The sequence below is a fragment of the Chinchilla lanigera genome, unplaced genomic scaffold (assembly GCF_000276665.1).
Source record: "Chinchilla lanigera isolate Chin_1 unplaced genomic scaffold, ChiLan1.0 scaffold00072, whole genome shotgun sequence".
Taxonomy (NCBI): domain Eukaryota; kingdom Metazoa; phylum Chordata; class Mammalia; order Rodentia; family Chinchillidae; genus Chinchilla; species Chinchilla lanigera.
In genome coordinates this window covers 1,317,886-1,343,205 of record NW_004955473.1, presented here as the reverse complement: position 1 = coordinate 1,343,205, position 25,320 = coordinate 1,317,886, and the positions used below count along the sequence as shown (strand labels likewise).

The following is a 25,320-nucleotide window of genomic DNA, read 5'->3' as shown; positions in this document are numbered from 1 at the left end:
GAAAACAAAGATTAAAAGAAAAAAGAAAAAAAGATTATAGGTCCTTAGAAGCCAAGGGCAGTAATTATCTTATTGATTTTTCCAGTCCCTGCATTCAACACAGGACTGATGGTGAATTAAGTAGGCTTGGGCTAACGCAATGGCAGAAGGACAGAAAAGGTCTCAGACAGAGAATGTTACAGAGAATGAGCAGAAAGCACTTGGTGACTGGCTGCAGGGAACAGTTCAGGAATACTGGTATCTTCAGGGAAGTGATACACTGAAATAAGTGGGACACAGTAGGTCCAGGGAATGTGGTGAAAATAAAGACAACTATACACTAATCTATCTTTCTTCCCAGGGACAAGCATGAGAAATCTGTGCAGTAAGGACAGGTGTGCAAAAGATTTTGATCACTTTCATAACCTACAAATAAGAAAGTTTTCTAATGCCTAGTTACCTACACCTGAGACATGAATCACCACAGGACTCCAAGACCCAGGAAGACTGGAGTCTAGAAATAAAATAGGCACTTGAATTACTGTTTCATCTCAACTGTTCAAGTCCCAACAAGCTGAGCTTGGCATTGGAAGGAGGTAGCCAAGAAAATGAAAGTTCTTATTACTCAGGCTTTGACAGATAAAGTAAGTTTTCCATCTTTGCTCAGTACCATATTTTAAAGCAATAAAATAGGCAGAGCAGGAGGGAGTAAGCCATAGCCTGGGGTCTTTATAAAAAAGAATTACATTGGATAAGAGCCACAACATAGCTACGAAGTAAAGGTCACAAATAGACATGATAGGAAGAAACTACATGGATTTTCCATCGTCTATCAAGTTGTGGAGAGTATGAATTAGCGGAACGAGGAATCATGCATAAGACGTGATCTATTCTTCTATATTTCTGAAGTGAGCAGAGGCTCTTCAAAATCACTGTTTTTGAAAGACTCCAAATATTCTGTACACTTTTTAAAGGCAAAACATCAATGGAATATTTTATATAGTTTTTGTTTGTTTATTTTGCAGCGCTGGGTTTTGAACTCAGGCCCTTCCCACTGAGTTACATACATCTCCAGGCCTTTTTGTATTTTTTATTTTGCATAAGGTTTGCTAAATAGCTAAGTTGTCCGCGGTGGGTTCAAACTTGTGATCCCCTTGCTTCAGCTTCCCAGAATGCCAACATACCCAGCCAATTTATATAATTTTTAATGGTTCACAGGATCCCCCTAGCTTTTGCTTTCTCTCTGGACATACACTACATTTTCTCTTCCACATTTATATCTGTCCCATGTGGACAATACTTTCATCCCATCCCAGTAGGCCTGAAAGACTCAACTCACATCAATGTTACTCTAAGTCCAAAACACCACCTAAATATCATTAACTCAAAACTCCCAGACTTCATTATACTAAATCAAGTGTGGGTGGGATTATGGGAACAATTCCCCTCCATTTGTGTACTTATGAAAGCAGAAAACCAGCTGTCCACTTTTCAAATATACTGGGGCAGGCTTAGGACAACAGCTATCGATATTGTGTCCTAAGCAAGGGGGAAATCAGAACACAGTCTTTCATTCGATCATGCAGTCAATACATTTGGTTACTTCCTATGTGCCAGCCACTATTCTAAGAGCAGAAGTCATAGGCTGTAAACTAGCTCCTATGCTGTCTAACTGAAATAGTTTGCTGGCCTTCCCAGCACCTGCTCTGACCAGCTAAAAGGGCACAAGTGTACAAAGGAGGGAAGAAGCAGAAGCCAGTGCCAGCCAGGGCACTGTGGTGAAAGATCGGGTCAGTTCATTGTCAGAACGTGCTCAGATAGAACTAACAAATGGGGTCCTATCATAAAGTGTATAAAGTTCCTACAGACTGTTGCAGGAAAACAGCACAAACTACAAGTAGCTGCCACAATTAGAAAAACATGGGCATTAATAACAAATAGGGAAATGTGTTGTAAGAAGGTATGGAGATGGCGAACAGTCACTACTCCTCTCTGGTTCCCCCACTCCTCTTTGTAAGGCTGTCACGAAACACAGTAGTCTCTCTAGCACATCTAAGCACCCACGGTGGCAGCTGAAGAAAAACACTATAATCTCTCTCAATCTTTCTCACAGTTTCGGTAATTTTTGAGACTTCAGTGAATGGATGGCACTCAGCATTCAACAGCCAAGGAGCCACTTTTAATTGGAATCCTGGCTAAAAAAAAGTGTGTAACAAATTGATTAAAGAGTAATAGTTAACACATTCATCAGGGAATCTAAATACCTCATTGTGAGAACTTTTGCTTCAGGTTCAGTGAGGGACAAATCTCTGCAGGTACTAGAATTTTTCCTTTCATTTTCTACTGTGGGACCTGGAGAAGCTACTGGTTTGCTCTGAGAGAGTCACACTGTACTACCTTCTTCTCTTGAGGCCCAAACTCTTGCCTGCTATGAGTCCCTCCTCTGCCCTGGCTAATGGCCAAAAGATGATTGGCCCAACTTTAGAGACAAAGCAATTCTTATTCGCTAAACTGTTTCATCAGTCGGTGGAAAGGAAGGTTAATGAATTTTAATAACAGGCTTCATTTCCTTGTCTTGTTAAACCCTGTCAGGCTTAGCCGGACTCCTTGCCTCCAATTTCTGGTCTCTAAAACACCGTTCACGCTGCCGGCAGTTATCCTCATAAAATACTGCTCTGACCATATCATTGCCATGCTCCAGCCCCTTCCTGAGCTCTCCACTGCTGACAGAGTAAAGCTTAGATTCCTTACGGTGCTACTCGCGGCCCTCTGAAAGTCTGTACCACCTCTCCAGCCTCACGTTCCACTCCCCATGTCCTCTTCCACTCTGGTCTGTGGCCTCGGTCTTCTAGCTGCATAAAGCTAGGAATACATTTGCCTGCCTTTGAGCTGCTGCTCATACCACATTCCTCTGCCAGCAAGGGCCTTCCTTCTAATCTCTGTCAAAATTCTCCTCATCTTTCAAAGCCTGGTTGAAAGATGACCTATTCTGAAGTCTTGTCTAATTCCTTCAGGAGGAACTCTTCCTTGCCTTCTTTAGGCTAGCATAGTCACTGCTTTATTTCTCCTATGACACCTACATTAGACTTTGGATTATAGTTACATAGGCATGTTCTTACCACTTATCTTGAAAGCAGGGACAGTGGTCAAGTTATTTCTGCACCCTTGTGCACAGCCACTACTCTCTGAGCTTGGCAATAGAGCTATTCAACATTAGATTAATAAATCCAGTCAGAGAGGATATATGCATATGTGATGACAAGTGTGTAAGTGGAAGTGTTTCTGTATATCCTTATCAATTCTGTATATCCCATCTAAAGCACTGCACAGAACATGGGAATAAATAAACTAATTCCTACCCGGGCATGGTGGCACATACCTATAATCCCAGCACTCTGGGAGAAGGAGGCAGGAGGGTCACAAGTTCAAACCTAGTCTGGACAACTTAGTGACGTATTAAGGCTCTCAAAAATAAATGTGACAAACAGGTTTAGGGATGCAGATCAGTATGAAGGCCTTGGGTTAAATCCCCAGTACTACAAAATAAAACTCCTAACTAAATGGTGAGGGTGTATAAAAATTGAGCTTTATTTTTTGAAATGTCTTATGCATTTCATTTTGTGAACAAGTCATAGAAGTAATTAGAGTTTAAGTGATATCGAAGAATAACGGACCAGAACAAAGGCCATTCAACTGAGTAGACACTCAGCTCTGAGCTCAATCTTAACATCTCACAATGAAACCTGTAGCTTTAGCAATAATTTGTACTGTGGGTTATCAGGTAGCAATTATTGATCAATCAATTTGCCACACAACAGCTCAAGCAATGACATAACTAAAAAAAGAAATCAGCAATAAGAGAATTGCTCCCCCACAGAGATACCCTTATCCTATATTTGTGTCTGGCAAACAAAGCAACAGCACCACTGGATTCTGGTCTGTGCATCTTTCAGCCCTCCACTGCCTTCAAGAATCCATATGCAGCTATAACGAACTCCCTCTAACTTGGCTTAATCTTTTGTATTAGCTCATTAATGAGTCTGGATTCCTTCCCCATTTTCCATGGTATCCCAGGCAGGGACAAAAGCTCAGGCAGCAGGGGGCAGCTTTCTTTTTGCCTGACAACAAGTGGTCACTGGTCCCCTTGTGACTAACAAAATCCACAGTTCTTTGAAGGCAGAGCTTGTGGAATGGGTCTCATCTGCCTGAGGCTCTGCAATACAAAATAGAGCTTCAGGAATTTGTTCCTTAAGCAGCGTTCCTGGCATCTGTGACATCACCCCAACAGCTGAGAGTGAAGGTGTCTCAAGAAAGCTCAGTAGCCCCAAGCCCTGTGAATTCTTTCTGCTCTGTCGGCATGTGAAATATACACACACTCACGAACACATTCTATGCTGCTCAAAATCATTCTAAATGCCTCCTGGAAGACATCTGCCAATAAAGATAATCATGTCAGCCACATTTTAAATATAGGAACCTCTCCGCATCTTCAACCAGAGAGCAAAATGCAAAAAGAAATGCAGATGAAGTTGCCTTGAACTTTATAGCACTCAAGTCTGTCCACTTGATCCTAGCCTTCTGTGAAAGGTCCTGGTGGGGCTGAAGATTAAAATGGGACTTTTGGACCATGGGCTAAGATCTCTAAGCTGTACTCAAAGGGCAGAGCATCTGCTTTAGGGTAGAGTTCAAACTTGGGAAAATTTAAAGAACTCAATTTAAATATGTTCATATATATATTTAATTTACCAACTTCATTTTTTATTCAGTCATTTTGTGCCAAACTTAACTTTAAATAGTTCAAAAATCTGTTGAAGCTTGGCTAGATATATTTTTCCAAGAATCTTTAGAATTTAAATTATATTTAGAATTTTTAAATCAGTTAAACATTCCACACTAAAAACGTTGTCGTCTCTCCATTCCAAAAACTGACAAACTGAGGCACAAGACTCAAACCACTTAAAAGGTCACTCTTGACTGTCCCTTATGATAACTCTTTACACAGTATTAATATGAAGAAAAAGACTAGCTGTAATTTTGAGTGTTTACTTACTACACAGCATATTCAAAACTTATCCTAACTATTCCAGATACATGATAGTGTACCTATTTCACAGCTATTAGGAAACTTGTGCAAAGAAAGCTAAATAATTTGCTTTAAAGCCAAACAACTCCAAAGTAGAATATCTGCGAATTAAAAATAGATCTGTTTGACCCTAAGGCCACTTTTCTTTGCCCAAAACTAGACATCTTAGTGCTGTAGCCTCAAATTTCTCACTGTGACTCTAAGTCACACACCAATAATGCTTTATTGACTTAATAGAAATTCATGTAGAGCAGTGAACCTTATAATCCTGAAACAGTCCTTTTTAACCTTTAATCAGGATGATGAGCCCATTTCTAGTCCTTTACTTCCATGTCTCTCTCTCCCTCTCCCTCTCCCTCTCTCTCATCTTCTCTGCCAATAATGCCCACACGTAAAAGGCTGTTAGGTGATCACTACATTTGAGGAATACTGTTTTGGGTTAGTGAACATTTTATAGTTCCTCATTGCTGTTTCCATCATAACTAAAAATAAATATGTTTGCTAATTTGGGTTTCCTGTATCATGCTTATGTGCTTGTGCTTGTGAATCTAGAAGGTAATACTTTACATATATCTCTCTACAATTTCACCTTGGTAGTTTTCTTCTGTCACTGCGGTCTGCTGAGATATTTTTGGATCCCAACTGTGTTATTTTGGCTAATTCTACCTTCCTTTACTCCATCACTGAATATTAGAAGTATGGCTTCTCTGTCTTCAGATAAGTCACTGGTAAAAACTTTAGGAAGTAAGTGTCGAGTACACAGCAAGCAAGTGCCTCTCTCCAGTCTGACATGTGTTTGTTAAGAACATATTCCTCAGGTCTAACGACCAATTAGCTAAACATTTACCAAACTGGACCATCACTCTGCCAACATTTCTTGTTAAAAATAAACTGCAGGAATCTCTGTCAGAAGCCTTGCTGAAATCCATACCATTTTTCTGACGCAGTAAGGAACATGCACACATAGGGGAAGTGGCCAGATTTGTTCTTAGTGAACCCACACTGGCTCCTCGCAATTACCATGACTACTGCTGACTGCTCATGCTCTCCAAAAAATCAGGGCAGAATTTTGCTATTGTCACATATCAGCAGCACTATCATTGGTTTGTGATTGCCACAATCCAGTGTCCATGCTTGAATGTGAAGGTAAACAATGGTGTCTGACTCCCATCTTTTCGCTCTTCTTCTGTTCCTTGTGGTGCCCTGTAGTTTACTGATAGTGATATCAAGATGATAGCATAGGACTCCTCATTGCCCTCCAGCATGAATGCACTGAACTTGGGCCTAATTTTTATGACATATGATAAAAGTAGTTACTTAGCTTTTGGTGGGTCTTGCTAGTACTCAGCCATAATACAGAATGCTCTGAGAAGTGAGGGTTGAGGAAAATATGAACTATGAGAAAATAACCAGATGAACTCATTAAGATTGTATTTTAGGGACTGGGGATTTAGCTCAGCGGCAAAACGCCTGCCTGGCAAGCGCAAGGTCGTGAGTTCGGTTCCCGGTACCAGAGAAAAACCAAAAAACCAAAAAACCAAAAAAAAAAAAGATTGTATTTTAAAACTCTTAAGAAATTACCCAGAAGCTCGGTATGGTGGCACATGCCTGTAATCCCAGCACTCGGGAGGCTGAGGCAGGAGGATCGTTGCAAGTTCGAGACCAGCCTGGGCTACAAAGTGAGCTCATGGCCAACCTGAACTGCATAGCGAGACCCTGCCTCAAAAAGATGAAAAAGAAATTACCCAATAAAAACCAGTGCACATAATAATGTGATTTTCACTTTGGACATTAAATAGAACTCTGCTGGAGACATTCCATTGAACAGTTGCTATGCAAAATCATTGTGGTTGCTATCTAAGGAAAGCATACAGTTAGAAATACAGGACTGACTTCATTAATAGCATTCAGTCTTCGCTGAGTACCAATCATGAGCACGTACATGCAAGGTCATGGGTCAAATGAATTTATACCTGAAGGCGAGGTCTCAGATAATGATGGATATATGGGGCTGGGACTAAATCTTTGGTTGTGCCAATTAACAAGGGCCTATCATCCAGAGCCAATCATATCTGCTGTGTATAAAGAAGCTAGCTCAGGACAAAAGAGCTCAGTACTTTCTTCCATTGTATTTTGTCCCAATCTGAATGACACGGGTGAGAAAATGCAGAAGTGTGGGTAATCAGCTTCAACGAAGACACTTTGGACATCTTTTGGATCACAGTAGGTGTGAGACAGCAGCACTCATACGTTGCTTGCAGATGCACACCAGGATCCTCAGGTACTCAGAAATGGGGCTCAAATAAAAACCCCAAACATGGGGGAAGCAACTTGAAGGAGAAGCCCATTATATGAATTCCAGTATCAGCGCTGTTTAGAAAGGAAGCTGCCACTAGATCCTAGCACTGCCTACAGCCCAGGTTCGGTGAACATCCCATGATGGGAAAGAATCTAACCCTAAGGCAAGAAGGTGGGCATAGACACAGTGGCAGGGCTGCTGTCTTCAGTCCAGGCTTGCAGCCCCTGACCAGGGTCCACCTTCTTAGCTCTTACCTTTGAGAAATGGGACCAGCAAACAAGATATTTGTAGGAACAAGGTTAGGGCACCAAGGCCCATAGAATCACTCAGTGACTGAGTTAGGACTGGCAAGCCTGAGGGACAGCAGAAACAAAGGCAGTGTCCTGGATAGGGACCTGGCATTAAGTGATCTATGGGACAATGAGTTGCACGGCTGTGCAGTTACTTGACAGGTGTGTTCCAGGGGTGGAGAAAAGGCAGTGAAGAAGTGCAAGAAAAATGGGGGCTAATGGTAGTCCCTACTACAACCATGCTCCGTGCCTGTGCGCTCTCCTTCTGGCCACCCACCTTCCAAATGCTGCAAAGAGTGTGGTGCACACGCGCTACTTTGCGTTGGTTCCCAAATGCTATTGCATTCCAAACAAAAGGGCTCTCCTCCACCAAGGCTGAAATGCTACCGCATCCACAGGCTGGACAGGGACTACCTGAGAGGCCCAGAGAGTTTGGCATGGGTGGAAAGACAGAGAGAGGAGTAGCGGGGTCAGAAGATACTGCACAGCACACTTACCTGGAGAGGCATAATAAAAACAGATGTAAGCAACTGCAAGGATTATGGCAGTGGAAAAGGGCTAAAAATCAACGAAGCATCTCCAAAGATTATTGAAAAACTGAGGGCTTGACCAGTCTCACTGTGCCTTCTGCCCCTCTGATATTGAAGATCTCCAACCATAAGACAGAGGGAAATACCTGGCTGGTCATACCAGTAGGAGTGCAGCTGAAACCTAACAGAGTTCTACGGGCAGTGACAACGAGAAGTGGGCTCAGTGCCTGCCCCGAACGCCAACCCCCTTCGCTCACTGGTAGGCAAGAGAACAAATCAATGTCAAGCACCAGTCTCCTAGCCACCACCACAGAGGTTTGGAGTGCAGTTCCCCACAACTTCTACAACATAAGGTCTCTCCAATTTCGAACTAAGGGGAAGGGCACACTGGTTGAATTCAGCCTGAAATATAAATAGGATTGAGAGGACCCTTTTGTGTCTTTGTGGTGTGTGTTTTCTTTTGTCTCCTTTCATCTGGTATTTGTACATGCGAAACAGAGAACAAGGATTAATTAGTGCTTTAATTCAGATAGTATCTTTCACAGTCATGTCAGGTTAATCCTCACCAAAAATTTTGTATAGAAGATTCAAACCCAAGCTTTCTACTATACTATTAATTGGTTCCAACTTTCTTCTAGCTTCCTCCAACTTCCAATTATATCCCCCTGCCTTCTTCCTTTATCCCAACCCTCAAATAACCCCTCACACACCTTCTTCCCCCTCCTCCCATTAATGATATAAAAGCAATATCACCAAAAGCCTATCTTTTTCTTTCTTTCATTCGCTCTTATCTCTTTTTTTCCTTCCTTTCTTTTTGAACTATTTTTTCCCTTTTTCCTTCCTTCCTCCTCAACATGCTAGCTTAATTATCACCAATTCAATTTGACTATCCTTCTAGGTTTTGGAATAAAGTGTGAAATGTTAACACAAGTTTGAAACTGTAGATGCTGATATAACTGGTAGTTGTTCTCTCCTTGCAACACAGCGATGAAGACTGATCTATTATGTTAAGTAGGTTGATTAGATGCATGACCAAACATAAGCAAAGCCAAGGTCACATCACAGGGAGACATACACTAAGTAGAGAGATTTCCACAGTAGCAACAGAGGTTTTCTACCCTAACTGATCTTTAAACCTCAGCAACGAAACCTTAGAAACACAAGAAAACCAGACAGCAAGATGTCAAAGTCTTACCTTCCCAAAAGCTGATTCACAGGCCTTGAAGTGGGGGAAATTTCAAGCAAATAATTCAAACACAAATGGTTAAAATGGTCAGAGAGATCAAAGAAGAAACTAATAAGCAAATACTCAAGATGTTCAGTGAAATTAAAGAGGATTTAAATAAACAGACTAATGATCTAATTAATAAAATGCTTAATGAGCTTAAAGAAGGTGAAAACAAAAATTGAATTAAAGAAGACAATGCGATACATGAATGATCATTTTTGTAAAGAATTAAAGAATATGAAAAGGATTCAAGAAAAAAATCCTGAATATGAAAAATTCCTTTGGAAGTATGAACAACAGAGTGAACAATCTGAGATGAGACTGTTGAACTTGAAGACAAGGTTGATGCAGTAGAACATGTACTCAATGATATCCTAAAAACAAGACATCAGAGAAAATCATATTACAAAAGTAAGCCTGTCATGATAATAGCAGATTCTCAACACAGACCTTAAAGGCCAAAAGAAAGTTTTTCAAGCTTAAAACAGAAACAATTGTCAACCAAGATTACTATATCTTGCAAAATTGTCCTTCAAAATTGATGGAGAAATACTTTCCATAATAAAGAGAACCTATAGGAATCCATGAGCACCAAATCAGCATTGTAGAAAGTACTTAAGGGAATATCAATATCAACAATATCAACATCACCCCAGTTTCCAAAGGAAAGAATACATCTAACTGGGAGAATGGTTAAACAAAAAGGAAACAAAGGAATGTGCATGGGAAAAATAATGCAATGAGAGGATTTAGAAAATACCTTTCAATAATAATACTCAATGTCAGTGGTCTTAACTTCCCAATCATAATCCACAGACTGGTAGGTTGGATCAGAAAACAAAAACCCAACCATAGGTTATGTGCAAAATATACACCTCATACAAAAAGTAACACACAGACAGAAAGAGAAAATATGGATAATGACACTCCATGCACAAGGAATTTGAAAAGAAGCAGGAGTAGGTTCACTGTCCTATTTTCACACAAAGTAAATATTGATAAAGGGAACAATTCAGTAGGAAGTGGTAACTATTATATATGTCCCAAATGTTGGCACATCTAACTTCATACAACTACTGGACAAATACACACCCATACAATAAGAGTAGGGGACTTCAACATCATACTGTCACAGTAGATCAATCAGACCAAAAAAATCAACAAAGAATATCAGAGTTGAAGCACATAATTAAACAAGTACACTTACTTGATATCTGCAGTTGTTCATCCAATAGCAGGATACATATATTTCTCAAAGACACACAGAACTTTCTCCAAAATAAACCATATGTTAGGCTATAAGTCATGCTTAAATGCAAAAGAATGGAAATAATATCTTGCATCCTATCATATCATAATAGAATGATACTAGAAATCAATAGCAAAAGAAACTGTAGAAACTACACAAACACAAAACGATTAAATAATACACCTGTGAGTAACCAATGGGTCACAGAAAAGAAAAATCAGGGAAGAAATTAAAAAGTTCCTAGAATCAAGGGACAGTGGAAATATAACCTACAAAAATCTATGGGGGCATAATGAAAGCACTTTTACTATGACACTTTGTATCTATGAATGCTCACATTAAGAAAATACAGCAATCACAAGTAAATAACCTAATGATGCATCTCAAAGTCCTAGAAAAACAAGAGCAATCCAATTGAAAACTTGTCGAGGGAAAGAAATTATAAAGATAGATGAAAGCAGAAATTAATGAAATAAAGACTAAAAAACTACAAAGACTCAAAGAGTTGGTTCTTGAACGGATTAAACAAAATTAATAAACCCTTAGACAAACTTAGCAAAAGAAGGGAAGATGAGACTGATATGAATGCAATTAGAAATGACAAAAGGTGAAATCACAATGTTCACAACTGACATATACAGAATTGCAATATTTTGAAAGCTTATATTCCAACAAATTTAGGATCTAGCAGAAATGGATAAATTACTAGACACATATGAATTATCAAAATGGATCCAATAAAACATAAAAACACTTAACAGACCAATAAGGAATGAAATAGAGACAATAGTAAAAACCCTACCAACCATAAAAAGCACAGGACCTTATGGATTCACCACTGAATTTAATCCAGAACTTCAAGGAAGAAATAAAACCAACTCCTTAAACTCTTCCATGAAATTGAAACTCATTCCTTAAAGCTGGCATTATACTGAAACCAAACGTGGACAAGCCCTCAATAAAAAAAGGAAAACTACAGATCAATTTCCTTAATAAACATAGATGTCAAAATCTTCAACAAGTTACTTTGAAACAGAGTATGACAAACTGTTGAAAAGATTGTACACCACAACGCTGAGATTCCATCTCACTGCAGAAAGAAGGCTATCGTCAGGAAATCAACCAATAGGGGCTGGGGATTTAGCTCAGCGGCAAAAGCGCCTGCCTGGCAAGCGCAAGGTCGTGAGTTCGGTTCCCGGTACCGGAGAAAAACCAAAAAAAACAAAACAAAACAAAAGAAATCAACCAATAGACTGGGCATGGCAGTACAAGTCTGTAATCCTCACACTCTGGAGGCTGAGGCAGGAGGATTGCAGCAAGTTTGAGGCTGGCCTAGGCTACAAAGTGAGTTCAAGGCCAGCCTGAACTGCATAGTGAAACCCTGTCTCAAAAACACACCCTGCAAAAAAAGAAAGAAAAAAATCAAAGAATAACAAATGCTAGCAAATCTGTGGAGAAAAGAAACCCTTCTCTACTGTTGGCGGAGGCGTAAATTGGTACAACCAATATGGAAATCAGTATGGAGACTTTTCAAAAAACTTATACAACAGGTTCCATTTGACTCAGGTATTTCCCTTCTTAGTATCTTCCTGAAAGAATTAAAGCATCATACTACAGTAATAATGCACACCCATGTTTATAGCAGCACAATTTGTAATAGTTAAATTTTGGAAACAGCCCAGATACATATCAACAGATGAATGGATAAAGAAAATGTGGCTTTAGGGGCTGGGGATTTAGCTCAGTGGCACAGTGCCTGCCTGGCAAGTGCAAGGTCGTGAGTTGGATTCCCAGTACCGGAAAACAAAACAAAACAAAAACAAAACAAAAAGAAAATGTGGCTTTTATATACAGTGGAGTACTATGCTGCCATTAAAAAGGATAAAACTGAGACATTTCTAGGTAAATGGATGCACCTTGAGACCATATTTTAAATGAAATAAATTGGATACACATCTTTAAATATTACATTTTTTTCTCGTGAGAAACCAAAAGCATAAGTAAGGACCTGAATGGATGATAAATATTGGGAAGTAGGAAGAAAATGTTCAAATGGGAAGGGGAACAAAGGAGAAGGGAGGAGGAAGGGAAGGAAGACAAAAGAGAATAAAAAGAAAAAATGAAACAAAGGTTTTGAAAATAAGGAGGGGAAGAAGCGTTGAAAGAGGTGAGGGGAATTCCCTATGATGAATGTGATCATTACATATATTAAATGAGCAACAATAAAATTCATTAACAAAAGAAAATGTCAGCATCATCCCAGGGATGCACGGACAGTTCAACATACATAAATCAATAAATCTAATACACCACATGAAAAAAGAATAAAAAATCACATGATCATCTTAATAGATGCAGAAAACCCTTTTAAGAAAATTCAACATCCATTCATGATAAAAGACCTGATAAAAATAGGTATAGGAGCACCTCATCACAACTGATAAAAGCAGTTTATGACAGACCCACTGCGAACATCATACTAAATGGGAAAAAACTGGAATCATTCCCTCTAAAATCAGGAACAAATAAGGGCTTCATGTGCACACGCCTGTTCAATATGGTATTTGAAACTTTAGCTAGAGAAGTCAAGCAAGAGAAAGAAATAAAAGAGACATAGATAGGATAGCAAGAAGTGAAACTATTTTTATTTGCAGATGACATGATCTTTTACAAACAAGGTCTAAAAAATCCACTGGAAGACATAGAATTCATACACAAATTCAGGAAAGTGGCAGGATACAAAATCAACACACAAAAATCAATAGTGTTCCAGCAAACCAAAAAGGAAACCCCTGAGTAATAAATCAGGAAAATAATCCTATTTACTATACTTCAAAAAATTATCTAATAATTCACCTAACCAAGTAAGAGAAAGATCTTTATAATGAAAAGTACAGTACTCTGTAAAAAAGATTGAGCATATTAGAAAATGGGAAGACATCCACTATTCCTGGATAGGCAGAACCAATATTGTTAAAATAGTCATATGATCAAAAATGATTTAATGCAATTCTAATCAAAATACCAACTGCATTCATCACAGGCAGTAAAAGTATCACTAAAAATGACATGGAACCTGAAAAGACCGAGAATATTCAATACAAGCCCAAAGAACAAGAGCAAAGCAGGAAACGTTACAATCCCAGATTTCAAGTTGTACTACAGAGTTACAGTAATAAAAATAGCATGGAACTGGCACAAAATAGAAATGGTGACCAATGGAATAGAATTGAGGATGCTGAAACAATGCTGCATATCTTTAGCCATCTGGTTTTTGACAAAGAAGCCAAAAACAATTACTGGAGAAAAGATAGCCTGTTTAACAAATGGTGCCGGGAAAACTAATTACTCATGTGGGAAAGAGTGAATCTATACCTGTCTCTCTCACTCTGTATTAAACTGAAGTCAAAATGGATATAAGGCACAGATATAAAGACAGAAGCACCAAATCTGTCAGAAGATAAAATAGGTAAAATTTGAAGACATAGGCATAGACAAGGACTTTCTGAACAGACCCCCAATAGCACATGAAGTAGTACCAAGAATCAACAATTGGGATTATAGCAAATTAAAAAGTTTCTGCATAGCAAAAGAAATGACCAGCACAGTGAAGAGACAAACGACAAAATGGGAACTTTTTTTGGCCAGCTACTCCTCATAGAGCTAATACCCAGAATACACACACAAAAAAACCCTCAAAAAAAATTAGGCCCCTGAAAATAAAAGACTCAATTAAAAATGGACAATTGAAATGAATAGACCATTCATAAAAGAAGTACAAAGGACCAATAATTACGTGGAAAATGGTCAGCATCTTTGGCCATTCAAGAAATACAAATCAAAACAACAGTGAGATTCCCATCTTACTCCCGAAAGAATGGCTATCCTCAGGGGCTCAAAAACAACAAATGCTGGTCAAGTTGTGGGGAAACATGAACCCTTGTACATCGTTCATGGGAATGTAAACTAGTAAGTACAACCGCTATGGCAATCAATATGGAGATTCCTCCAATAACTAAAAATACAAATGTCTTTTGACCCAGCTATTCCTCACCTGGGTGTCTCCACATACATAGCCACGCTGATAGCAGCACAACTCATAGTTGCCCAATCAGGGAAGCAACACATATGCTTATCAACAGAAGAATGGATAAGGAAAATGTGATATATATACACCCAGTAGAGTACTACTCAGCCATAAGGATGGATAAATTTGAGTAATTGATAGGAAAATGGACGGATCTTGAGATTGTAATGCTAAGTGAAATGAAGCAGATGCAGAAGGATAAATATCACATGGTTTCTCCCATACAGGAAACCTAAAATATAAACAATTTAAGGAGCAAAATGAAAGAGAGATGGTAGGGAACAGGGAGGTAGACTCTGTGGACATGGAAAAGGAATCTGGGGAGGGAGGGTATGGGAGCATGGGGGAAGTAAAAAGGATCGTGATGTGATAGTATATCCACCAACTCCCAAGATGAATGTGATTGTGCGTTGCAAAGGTATACCAACAATTTTAAAAAATCTAAAAATTTAAATTTGAAAAAGAGGAAACAGTTCTTTGCTGTAACTGGGAAAAATAAAATTCTCTGAATGTCAGGTTTAAAAAAAAGAAGAAAGAAACCGGACACTTTGGCTCCCTAGTACTAGAAAACAGACCTTCAGTTTTCACTTCCCTAGGAGTCATGTTACCTCCCAAGTCATTCATATTCTCCTGTTGCATCTCCACGTTGACCTGTGTTCATTTCAGCAGGTTCCTGGTGGAGACTGGAGGACATTCTGTCTTTCTTTTGTATTGTCAACACTTAATGCATTCCTTCAATAAAATGGCTTATAGGTAATTAAGCTAATTTCATGTTAGCTTGCTGAGCACCCTGAGATTTTTATTGGTTTTGTAGTTGCAACCTTTTCAGTGAAATCTGAGTTAGAAAACTGATATCTAAAAATGATTTTTAAAAACGGAGCTGTGCTGATTTAAACAGGAATGGGGGACTCTGAACAACGGCCACTGCCCCTCCCTCACATTCTGCATGGAATGCAGTATGAAGACAGTGCCCTAAACAACGGATCCAGCAGGCATATAAGCCCTCTGACTAATATCATGCTAATTTTGCTATTCTGGGAGGAGGGAAGAGGCACTAGATAAATTATTATAGGGTGTCCAGTAAGGCGGAAGAATTGAAATCTAAGGCTTGAGAGTGAAAGGATGACTGATTCTGAATGCAGACAAGAGCCTGAGTCAGCTTCCGTGAGAGGGTTTAAGGCTCAAGCAACAGGTTCTGCTGACTCTGCCTGCTTAGGGTTCAGTGATCCCAGAAGAGAATGCTCCATCCTGCGTATCAACTGTGCAGTGGGTTTAACGAGGTGGTGGGCAACAAGGTGTACTTGTTATGACCAAACCTAGTTAATATCCATAATAAGAGATAAATAATTAGCAAATGCACATCTCACGCTATGTAACCTTTTGTTCCAAAGCTGAACTGTTCGACTATGGCTTGCCATGATTTGGAGTATTTACCGTATAAGAAAATGTGCTTGCATATATGCAAAAGTGTTTGCATTATACAGTAGGCCGAGGAAACAGAGTATGGATACAGAATATCAATCTGTTTATTTCCCAGGCCCAGGGATGTCACTTACTGGCAGGATGCCTCTGGACAAGTCATTTCCTTCTCTTGGCTTTAATTGTTACCTAGACCTTATGACCCTGCACTTATAAAACTCTGCCTTACTGCTCAAACTGGTCAGCACTGAGCATGAATGGTGCCTTAATTAGAATCTAAATGCAGAAATAAAATGACAGCACAGGTTGAATCCTTCAAATTGACAGATCAATTAAAATATATACAAAATATATAAATATGGGTGTATATAGTTTCTAGTTTGTATATAGTACTGTGTTAGTTGCTATAGGAAAAAATGACTATATATATTATCCCATCCTTAATGAACTTATAGTTCAAAGGTAAAATACATCCTCATAAATATATAGGTGAAAAGTTATCTCTGAATTCCCCAAATTTATATTTATTTATTTATATTATATATTGAATATATTAAAGATTTGTGGAGAGCAACCATTTGCAGCTATTTATTAGAATATTGGGCTGCATGTAAATTTAATAAAATATGAAACTCTATGGATTTCAAAGATAATTTAAAAATATATTTTTAATTTTGTAAGTTGGTAGCCTGGATAGTTTCTTAGATTTCTCTTTTCAGAGAGAACTTGTCTCTCTATAGCTAACAATATTTCTAATTTTAAAGAACTTATGAGAAAGAAAAATCAGTAATAAAAATAATTAATGCATTTTCCTATATTGCTCAATCAAGAGTACCATAACAGCTACCCAATGGCTCGACATTCCTGAGTCATCTTCCATTTTTGAGTAATTTAATATTCAAGGACTACAATACATGACCCAATTTAAGTACTTTTAATGTGGCATATTCTAAATATAGTAAATGGTTCATTTTCAAAAAATTAGTATGAAATACTTGGGAATTCTTCTTGGTGTGGTGTTATTAAACTGTACATAATAATGAAGGCATTAAAAACACATGTTCCCCAAAGCCACCAGACATTGTAATTATTTTTCAGGCTATTAAGCAAAATGACAGAGGATTTTTTAATGATAAATGTGTTTTGGAATATATTAGCTAATTTCCCTTTAATTCATGAAATAATCTTTAGCTCCACAGAGTCTAGGTTTGATATTTAACGACTAGTTCAAGTTGTCCTTTTGTGAGTCAGAAGTCTTCATTGACTCTTGTTAACATGCCATTCTAGATACTGTCTTACACACACACATACCACCACCACAACCACCACCACCAACACCACCCATACTCTGTATGAAAACCATAATTACTAGAGTTCTACCATACCATTTGTATTTGAGGAAGCATGATATAATGCTACCTGCAGAAGGTCTTTTATTGAAATTCAAATTTTAAAAAGTTTCTTTTATTTAGCAATTTTAGATCAACGTTAGCTTTGCTCCTAACTATGGGACTAGATCAACATTTTTGAACTCCCTCTGCTACTGTTGTGTGCAGACCACGAAAAGAAGTTACTTGAAGTGTTTGCTATCCCACCTGAGGCCACTTCAAAGATTCTTAAAAAACAACAACAACAACAACAACAAGTGCTTAGGAATGTCCTGTGTACTTTGTTACTTAACAACTTTACTAATTAACTTACTAAAATTTGTAACTTTCTATTTAAAAAAATTAGTATCTTCATTATAACAGTCTTCCAGGCATGTTGAAAAAGTTTTCCAGTGTTTACAGAAAGAGATAGAAGCAGGAGTATTTTACTGTCTTCTCTACATTTAAAATTTTTCTTTGACCGTTAAACATCATTCTGAGTTAGACATAGATGACAGAAAATTTATCTGCTATCTGCAAGCCCAACTTTTGCCACTGAACTCCTTGGTTTCCACACCATACGACATGATAGGTTATTTTCTAGGGCTCATCTCAACTGGGGTTTGGTAAATAACATGTTTAATATTTCTTTGTTCCTGATTTGAATGCTTCAGACTATAGAAATGACTGTATGGTGTGCATAGAAATTGTGAGATCCAAAATCAAAAAGTTCCTGCTTTTTGTACTCCCGCTTATCCTTTTTTTTTTTTTTTTTGGCAGCCTTAACTCGCTATGCAGTTAAGGCTGGCCTTGAGCTCACTTTGTAGCCCAGGCTGGTCTCGAACTCTCAAAGATCCTCCTGCCTCAGCCTCTTGAGTGCTGGGATTACAGGCTTGCGCCACCATGCCCGGCCTGCTTATCTTTCATGCATGGATCTTCCTAACAGGTGTACCGTGTCTTTATAGAAGTAGAAAGAAAGCACAGAGAATGAAATCAGCAGCCTTGGATTCTAGTCCTAGCACTTATCCTTCTAGTGCCTATAGTTGCTTCTGGTCAATGTAGGTAATAACTCCCACCCCACTTTCCTCCCACAGGCACTGTGACCAATTTACCTAGTGTATGTGAGAGAGGTTTACAGAACTGTGCTATTCAAATAAAGGACAGAATTATTATCAATTATGTGGAGGGTTGACATAATTTGAAGACAGGTCACCTATCTGGCCCTGGAGGAGGGAAATGTAAAGGTGATAAATATAAAACTGTTTTAATAGTTAAATGTTTTCATACCCTAATGGGAACAAGCCAGAAGAGCATGAGAACTGGGTAGGGAGAAGGGCAAGTTTAAATTCCATTTGCCTAGGCTGGAGGACTGGTGGGAAGGGAACAACCTCTGAAGAGATGAGAGATTACAAAGCGGAAAGAGGGAACCTTCGGACAGAGTGGTTTAAAAAGACAAGCAAAAGAGCGAATAAAGTCACAAAACTTGTTCACAAGTGGGTGCTGGGTTAAAGCCTGACCCTAAGTCGCAAATCAGGGAATCACCTGGCTAGAAAGAATCCTAAGAGGTCATCCCGTCCACTCCCCCACCATTCAGCAGGACATTTCAACCATCCTGAACAAATGAGATTTTATCCCACTTTGAATGAAAAGCTCTGACACTAAATGGGCAGGTATTGGCTGCTTTGGCTTCAACTGTGTACAACGGAGCAGGAAAGCAATTTCTGGAATTTCATGTGAACCTGAACTGAAATGAGAGAAAACTACATGGCTAGATTTTCCTTGAGAACAATAGCTTCTGCAGCAGCTTAGAGAATGCTAAATTAGCACTAACTAGTAGATATTTTAGAGAGATAGAAAATATTACAAACCAAACCGCGTTAGAGATTAAACAGCCCAATCGTATGGGTAAGAAGGTATTAATGGTCACTCTTGATATTTGCACAGTCTTCTCTCCATGCAGGAGCCTAGAGGAGAATAACACTAACAAAAAGAATATAGCCCAGAAAATTCTGGGACTGACATTGAGAACTTAAAAGAGTTCAGTTCCTCTCCTAACACAAGACAATAAATCCTCACACAAGTTAGAAACTGAAAAGGAAATAAAAAGGTCCTCAGTTCCAGTCGTGGGAATGTTACACATGAACTCTGGCTCGGAGGGAGGAGGGGAGGCTTTTCCACACCTGCAAGCCTTCCCAGGAAAGGGGCCTGGGTCTGACCCTGAACCCATCCGCTCAAGGTTACACTATGGGACTGTCAATATGGAAATAATGTTACTTCATCCCCTTAGTGGGTATATTATTTCCAGTGCTATCAACAGCAAGCATAATCCAAAAGGAGGCAGCTGAGAATTTCCATGGGAGAAAGTGAAGAGTTATTTTTGGATGTGGTCAGAAATGGTCTAGCTACAGTTCCTTGGGATCAGAACACAGACATAATGCATATACAGAGAGATATCTCTGGATCTACAGATAAGTAGTACGGTAGTTTAGTAGACACAGCAACAAGCAAAGGGCTTACGAAAATAACATTGTACTCCTAGATTTACCACTTACTGACATGTGGACTTGCACAAGTTAAACTTGATTCTTCGTCCTCATCACCAAAACTTTAGGCCAATTTAGTCAGGCATTCAGTGAATCCAGATGTTTGGCAGTGTATACAACAACATCTGGATGGCTGATTGAATTTTCAACTGAACTCACTGGATGTTTTGACATCATGGCCACTGAACCTTTAACAATTTCCTGCCTCAGTTTCCCTAGCTATAAAAGGGACAAACATTATTTATTACTTACCTCCCAGGGAGCAGCAAGGATAATATTTCCAAATGAAACAATGAGTTCTTGAAAAGAATGCTTTTGTGACAGTACTATATATTACACAATTCCAGGTTGGTTATTTTCCCCTAAGCAATTAGTCTTTACAACATAAATGACTTTGAAATATGGTTAAATGCTATACAAACATAACACATTGTCATTATAATCGATAACATCATCATCATCACCACCACCATAACTTTCTTCTTTATAACTTCCCTAAAGCGTCTCACTTTCAGGTTGAATCATTGCCAAAATATGAATTTTATTTAAGTTTTGAAAAAACTGTGTTTTGGCCATGTAAAGCAACATACATAAGAAGAAAATCAATGTGGGTGTTTGGAGGGCAACCAATTTTAACAGCTCAATTTGTTTGTTTGTTTTTTTTTTTTTTTTTTTTTTGTTTTCCCTCTGGTATCAGGAACCGAACTCATGACCTTGTGCTTGCCAGGCAGGCGCTTTGCCACTGAGCTAAATCCCCAGCCCCTTAACAGCTCCTTTCTGCCCCTTTTATTCTCTATTTAGGCTACTGGGTTTGGGGTAGGTGCCACACAAATCAGCGGATTGATTTTGTCATCACACACCCTTAACCCCAGTATCACATATTCTAGATTCAACCACCTCTGAGAAAGCCCTAAGACTGGATGAAGCTCTGGTGGTACATATAGAGAAAAATCATAGCACAGGGCTCACATCTGAACTAAGGACTGACCATTTTGCCCCGGGTGGCTAACACTAAGACCAGTCACTCACTTACCTTTTGCCTTTGTTATAGGAGCCCAAACTCATTCTAAAGCATCTAACTCATTCAAAGCACTACACGGGATTCCAAACTTCAGGAAGTGGCATGTATACCTGCAGAGCAAGCTGGCTGTCACAATGTGAAACACACACAGCTGAAGACGCACAGATGAAAGCTGTCTAAATTGCCTAATTTTGTACTTACGTATTAGTAGTGTTTTTAAAAACCTAACCAATTTTAAAGCGACAATAAATTCTGACTAAAAAATCTGATTAGAATTTTATCTTCAAGATATCCAAAGTTTTCCTTTTCACCAAAAAGCTTTAAAAAACATTTTTAGAAAATAAAATGCTGATTCTGTCCAGCAGCAATAACAACCGCCACTGTTGCTTCACAGCAAAGAAGCATCCACAGCAAAATAATCAAATATAAATGAAAATGTTTAAACCAAAAAAGAGAGGTATATACATTACATATCATAACTGTTCAGTATAAATTAGATGCATGATTATGGTCTTATTAGAATGTAAATAAAAGTTACAAATCTGGGCCAGGGATATAGCTCAGTGGCACAGCACCTGCCTAGCAAACAGAGGGTCCTGACTCCAATTTCTGGAACCAAAAAAAAAAAACAAATCCAAGTTATGCATCTGAGATAATCCTCTACTGAGTGAAAGCTTTGATGCTATAAAGCCATCAGTCAGTGCCAAAAGTATTTCACAATTGGGAAAACATACAGATTATTTTATTTCTATATTTTTAATATAAATCTGCCTAACTATTGCAGTTCCATATACGAATCATTCCATTTTAACATCAGACAACAGCATACTGGGAAAAGATGGCCCCCAGACCTTGTTAAGCAAACATGAGTGAATTACGGCTTGAACCAATGCCTGAAAAGTTTTTTTAAAAAATTTGATTACAATCCAATTAATCTTCTGTAACTCTACATTATTTTTAAATCATAAGCACTTGTGGAAATAATATACTGCCACATATATAATTATACCATACAATATGTATTGCACAATATTATATAATATATCAATAATATATTTTTACAATATTATATATTATATCATATGTTGTGGCATTATATATACATATATTATACCATATTATATAGTACATATATATTATACCATACAATGAATATGTATATACATAACTCATGAACCATAACAGTTTTATCTTGTTACTTCAGTTTCAGTGCTAAAAGAATGATACAGACATTAACATTTTATATTTTTAAAACTGTTAAATTCATTCCTATACTTCATAGCTTCCATGGCTGGAAAGTATGACACTTTTATCCTTGGAAACTGTAGCTACTCTTTTTCGTATGTACAAAAAATTCCACAGTCCCAGCTGGGGCACGACGCACTCTTCCCAGTCCCTCTGCTCCTTTTCAGCCCTGGTTGCTGCCTAGCCAATTGCCTGTGCTGACTCCCTGCTGTCCCAAGCCTCAGTGAGCCCTCTCATTTTGTCCAACGCCTCTTCCTTTCCTCTTAATTCTCCTTGAGGCAAAATGGAATGAATTTTTGATCCTGTTTTGATGTTCTAGTTAGAAGATATCTACTGCAGAGAGGTAATAAAAAAAATTTTCCAGCTCAGCCTTCTTAAGATAAGAGACTTACATTCACAAGAAATAGAAAACATAGAAAAGTCCAAACTTCCAAACACACAAAAAACTAAATTTCCTGGTTCATAAATTTCGTAGCAATGCAATTTGATATTTACTTCATTAATTCTGGGAATATGATGTTCTTGCTAGTTGCCATGCAAGAATTATTCTTGCAGTTGGCAACCTCACTACTGTTTTCAGTTTACCCCTGAAGAGAGACAACTTCATCACAGACAAACATCTAGGTCAAGTTAACATATCAGCCAATAAATACTGTACAAATCTATAACTAATGTCTAAAGTGAATGGTCGTTTCTAAACATGAGAACAAATTCTGCCCTCTTTTGTTCACCAATAAAAATCTGTGATACAGCAATATGTCGTTAAATAGTCACATAATTCAGAACTCCATCTGTTAATACCATCTCTGGCAAACATAAATCAGGCAGACTCCCACACTCTATCTTCCCAACGTCTACATAGACAAACTCAGACCTCAAATATGTAGTCCATTCAAACACATTTTTGTGAGCTGTGTACACTATCAGTGCAAATATAATCATTAGGTCATGATTCTCCTTTTCATGCCACATTCTATGTCTACATCTGCACCTTCAGTTTTAAGGAGATAACAATCAACAGTGATAATGATGATGACCACAAAGAACAAACTGGGTGATTTGGAAATAATATAAAGTAGTCATGAGGGTCCTGGTTCAACTGAGTGAGGTAATAGAAATTTTTCAAAAAAGAGAGGCTAGCTTTATTTTCTTTCTAAAATGAAATAGATTTGCAAATAATATCTGTCCTAGGATTGGCAGCAGGTACTGAGAGCATTTTAAGGATTTTCAACATCATGCAGCTCCTTATCATTAATCATTCAGTTACTGATCAGAGTTGACTCACATTTTTTTCTCCACACATAATTCATCAGGGGTATTTATTAATTAAGGGTTCTTTAGGCAGTATTTATTATTCTGGAGTCTAATTCCTTAAACTGCGTGGCTTCAGGTTCCACATTTGTCAATTGAAGGCTTTAAATTTTATGAATTATAAAACTTATGATTCTGACATCTACAGAATCTGCTGTCAGAAGACCTCTATGCCTTTCCTAACTGAAAAAATATCTATTCTTTTAGATGTGCACACATCCTTTAATGAAAGACATAATTTTTTGTTTCATTTTGTAGCACAGCTTCATGCACTATATCCTGATTCCCTTGCACCTTATTTTGGTGGATGTAAGCAGAAAGAAAAACATCAAGATTAGGTAGAAATCCTCCCCAAAATGCATACTCACACAATTATTTCTATCCCATTTGTATATCTCTTATTATAAAGCTGTTCATATATTTACTTATTTTTGGCTATGTACAGATACATAACTCATGTACTTTCACAATTTTATAAGATGCTATTATTATGAGAGTTTAAATTTGTATGGTATTTAAAGCAAACTTTATTTCTAAAAATATCAAATTCAAACAGAATCATATCTGGATTTTTAATAAAAATATTTTATTTTGAGGCTCACCTCATTCAGTACATTTTATGATCCGTTTACTTATAATTTAGCCTGATATGTATCTTTTTTAGTTTTTCATTCTGGGATTCTACGCTTAAATGTAAAACATACTCCACAACACTATGCTATCTAACACATCACATTGAAATAGGTAATTGCAACTGGAGGCAGAGAGAAGGATTCTCCTGTCACTGGAGTTGAGTTTCACTATAGTTTTGGAGGAGATGAAAGGAATGCAAAGAGGACCAAGAGAGAAGTGCTTCCAAAAATGCCACAGAAAATGGGAAGGTGGTTGTGGTGGAGTGACAACTGGTGGTCAACAGGTAACACCCAGCTGAACTGAATCAGCACAGTTCTGGATGTGGAGGGCCCATCTAAGGATTGTTGCCAAGAACAACAAAAACAAAAATAACTGAAAAGGAAGAGGTGGTGTTGTTGGTCCTGCTGAAGGAGCTTGTCATGCTGGCTTTCCTAGTACTAACTCAGCTGTTCTCATTGTTGGAGGAGCTTAGGACCTTGTTGTCACTGAGAATGGCTGAGATTCACTTTGGGGGAGCTCTGGGCCGTACTTTAAGCATCACTTTCTGGCTCCAGAGGAAGACAGTGATGTTGCTTCTCCTAGAAAACACTGTGAGTCTGGTTTTCCTGATATGAACTTGGTTGTTCTCAATGTCATGGAAGCTTGGGACCTCATTGCTGCGGAGGATGGCTGTGGTTCTTTTCAGGGGAGCTCTGGTCTTACTTTGAGTGTTGCTTCCTAGCTCCAGTACCGATCCCTCAGCCTGCTGGCACAGATTCTTCATTATGCTGATGCAGAATTTCTAGTTTTCATCACTGATCTTTGGGCCTTCCCAGTGCATGTCCACGACACAGACTTGCATGAGACATTGTCCTGGGCTCTAGGCCTCCAGTTAGATGTGTGGGGACACTGCCATGGGCTATAGGTCTTCAGCCGTTCTCATGCAGGACACTGCCATGGGATCCAGGTCCTCAGCTGGATTCTTTCTGTTTTTAGTGTGTGGAAAGATTTTCTGTACTCTTTTGTATTTGACTCTTTGGGTGATTACTATAAAATA

The 25,320-nt window shown here is 38.4% G+C and overlaps 1 protein-coding gene across 1 annotated transcript in view; it reads right to left on the bottom strand.

The window, feature by feature from the left end:
- Positions 1–25,320, bottom strand: part of Gpc3 (glypican 3) — a 462,080-nt gene that overhangs the window by 88,501 nt on the left and 348,259 nt on the right. The window contains exon 6 of the mRNA XM_013523049.1: positions 6,228–6,346. Within this exon, the coding sequence (XP_013378503.1) occupies positions 6,228–6,346 (119 nt within the window). The remainder of the gene's footprint in view (positions 1–6,227; positions 6,347–25,320) is intronic.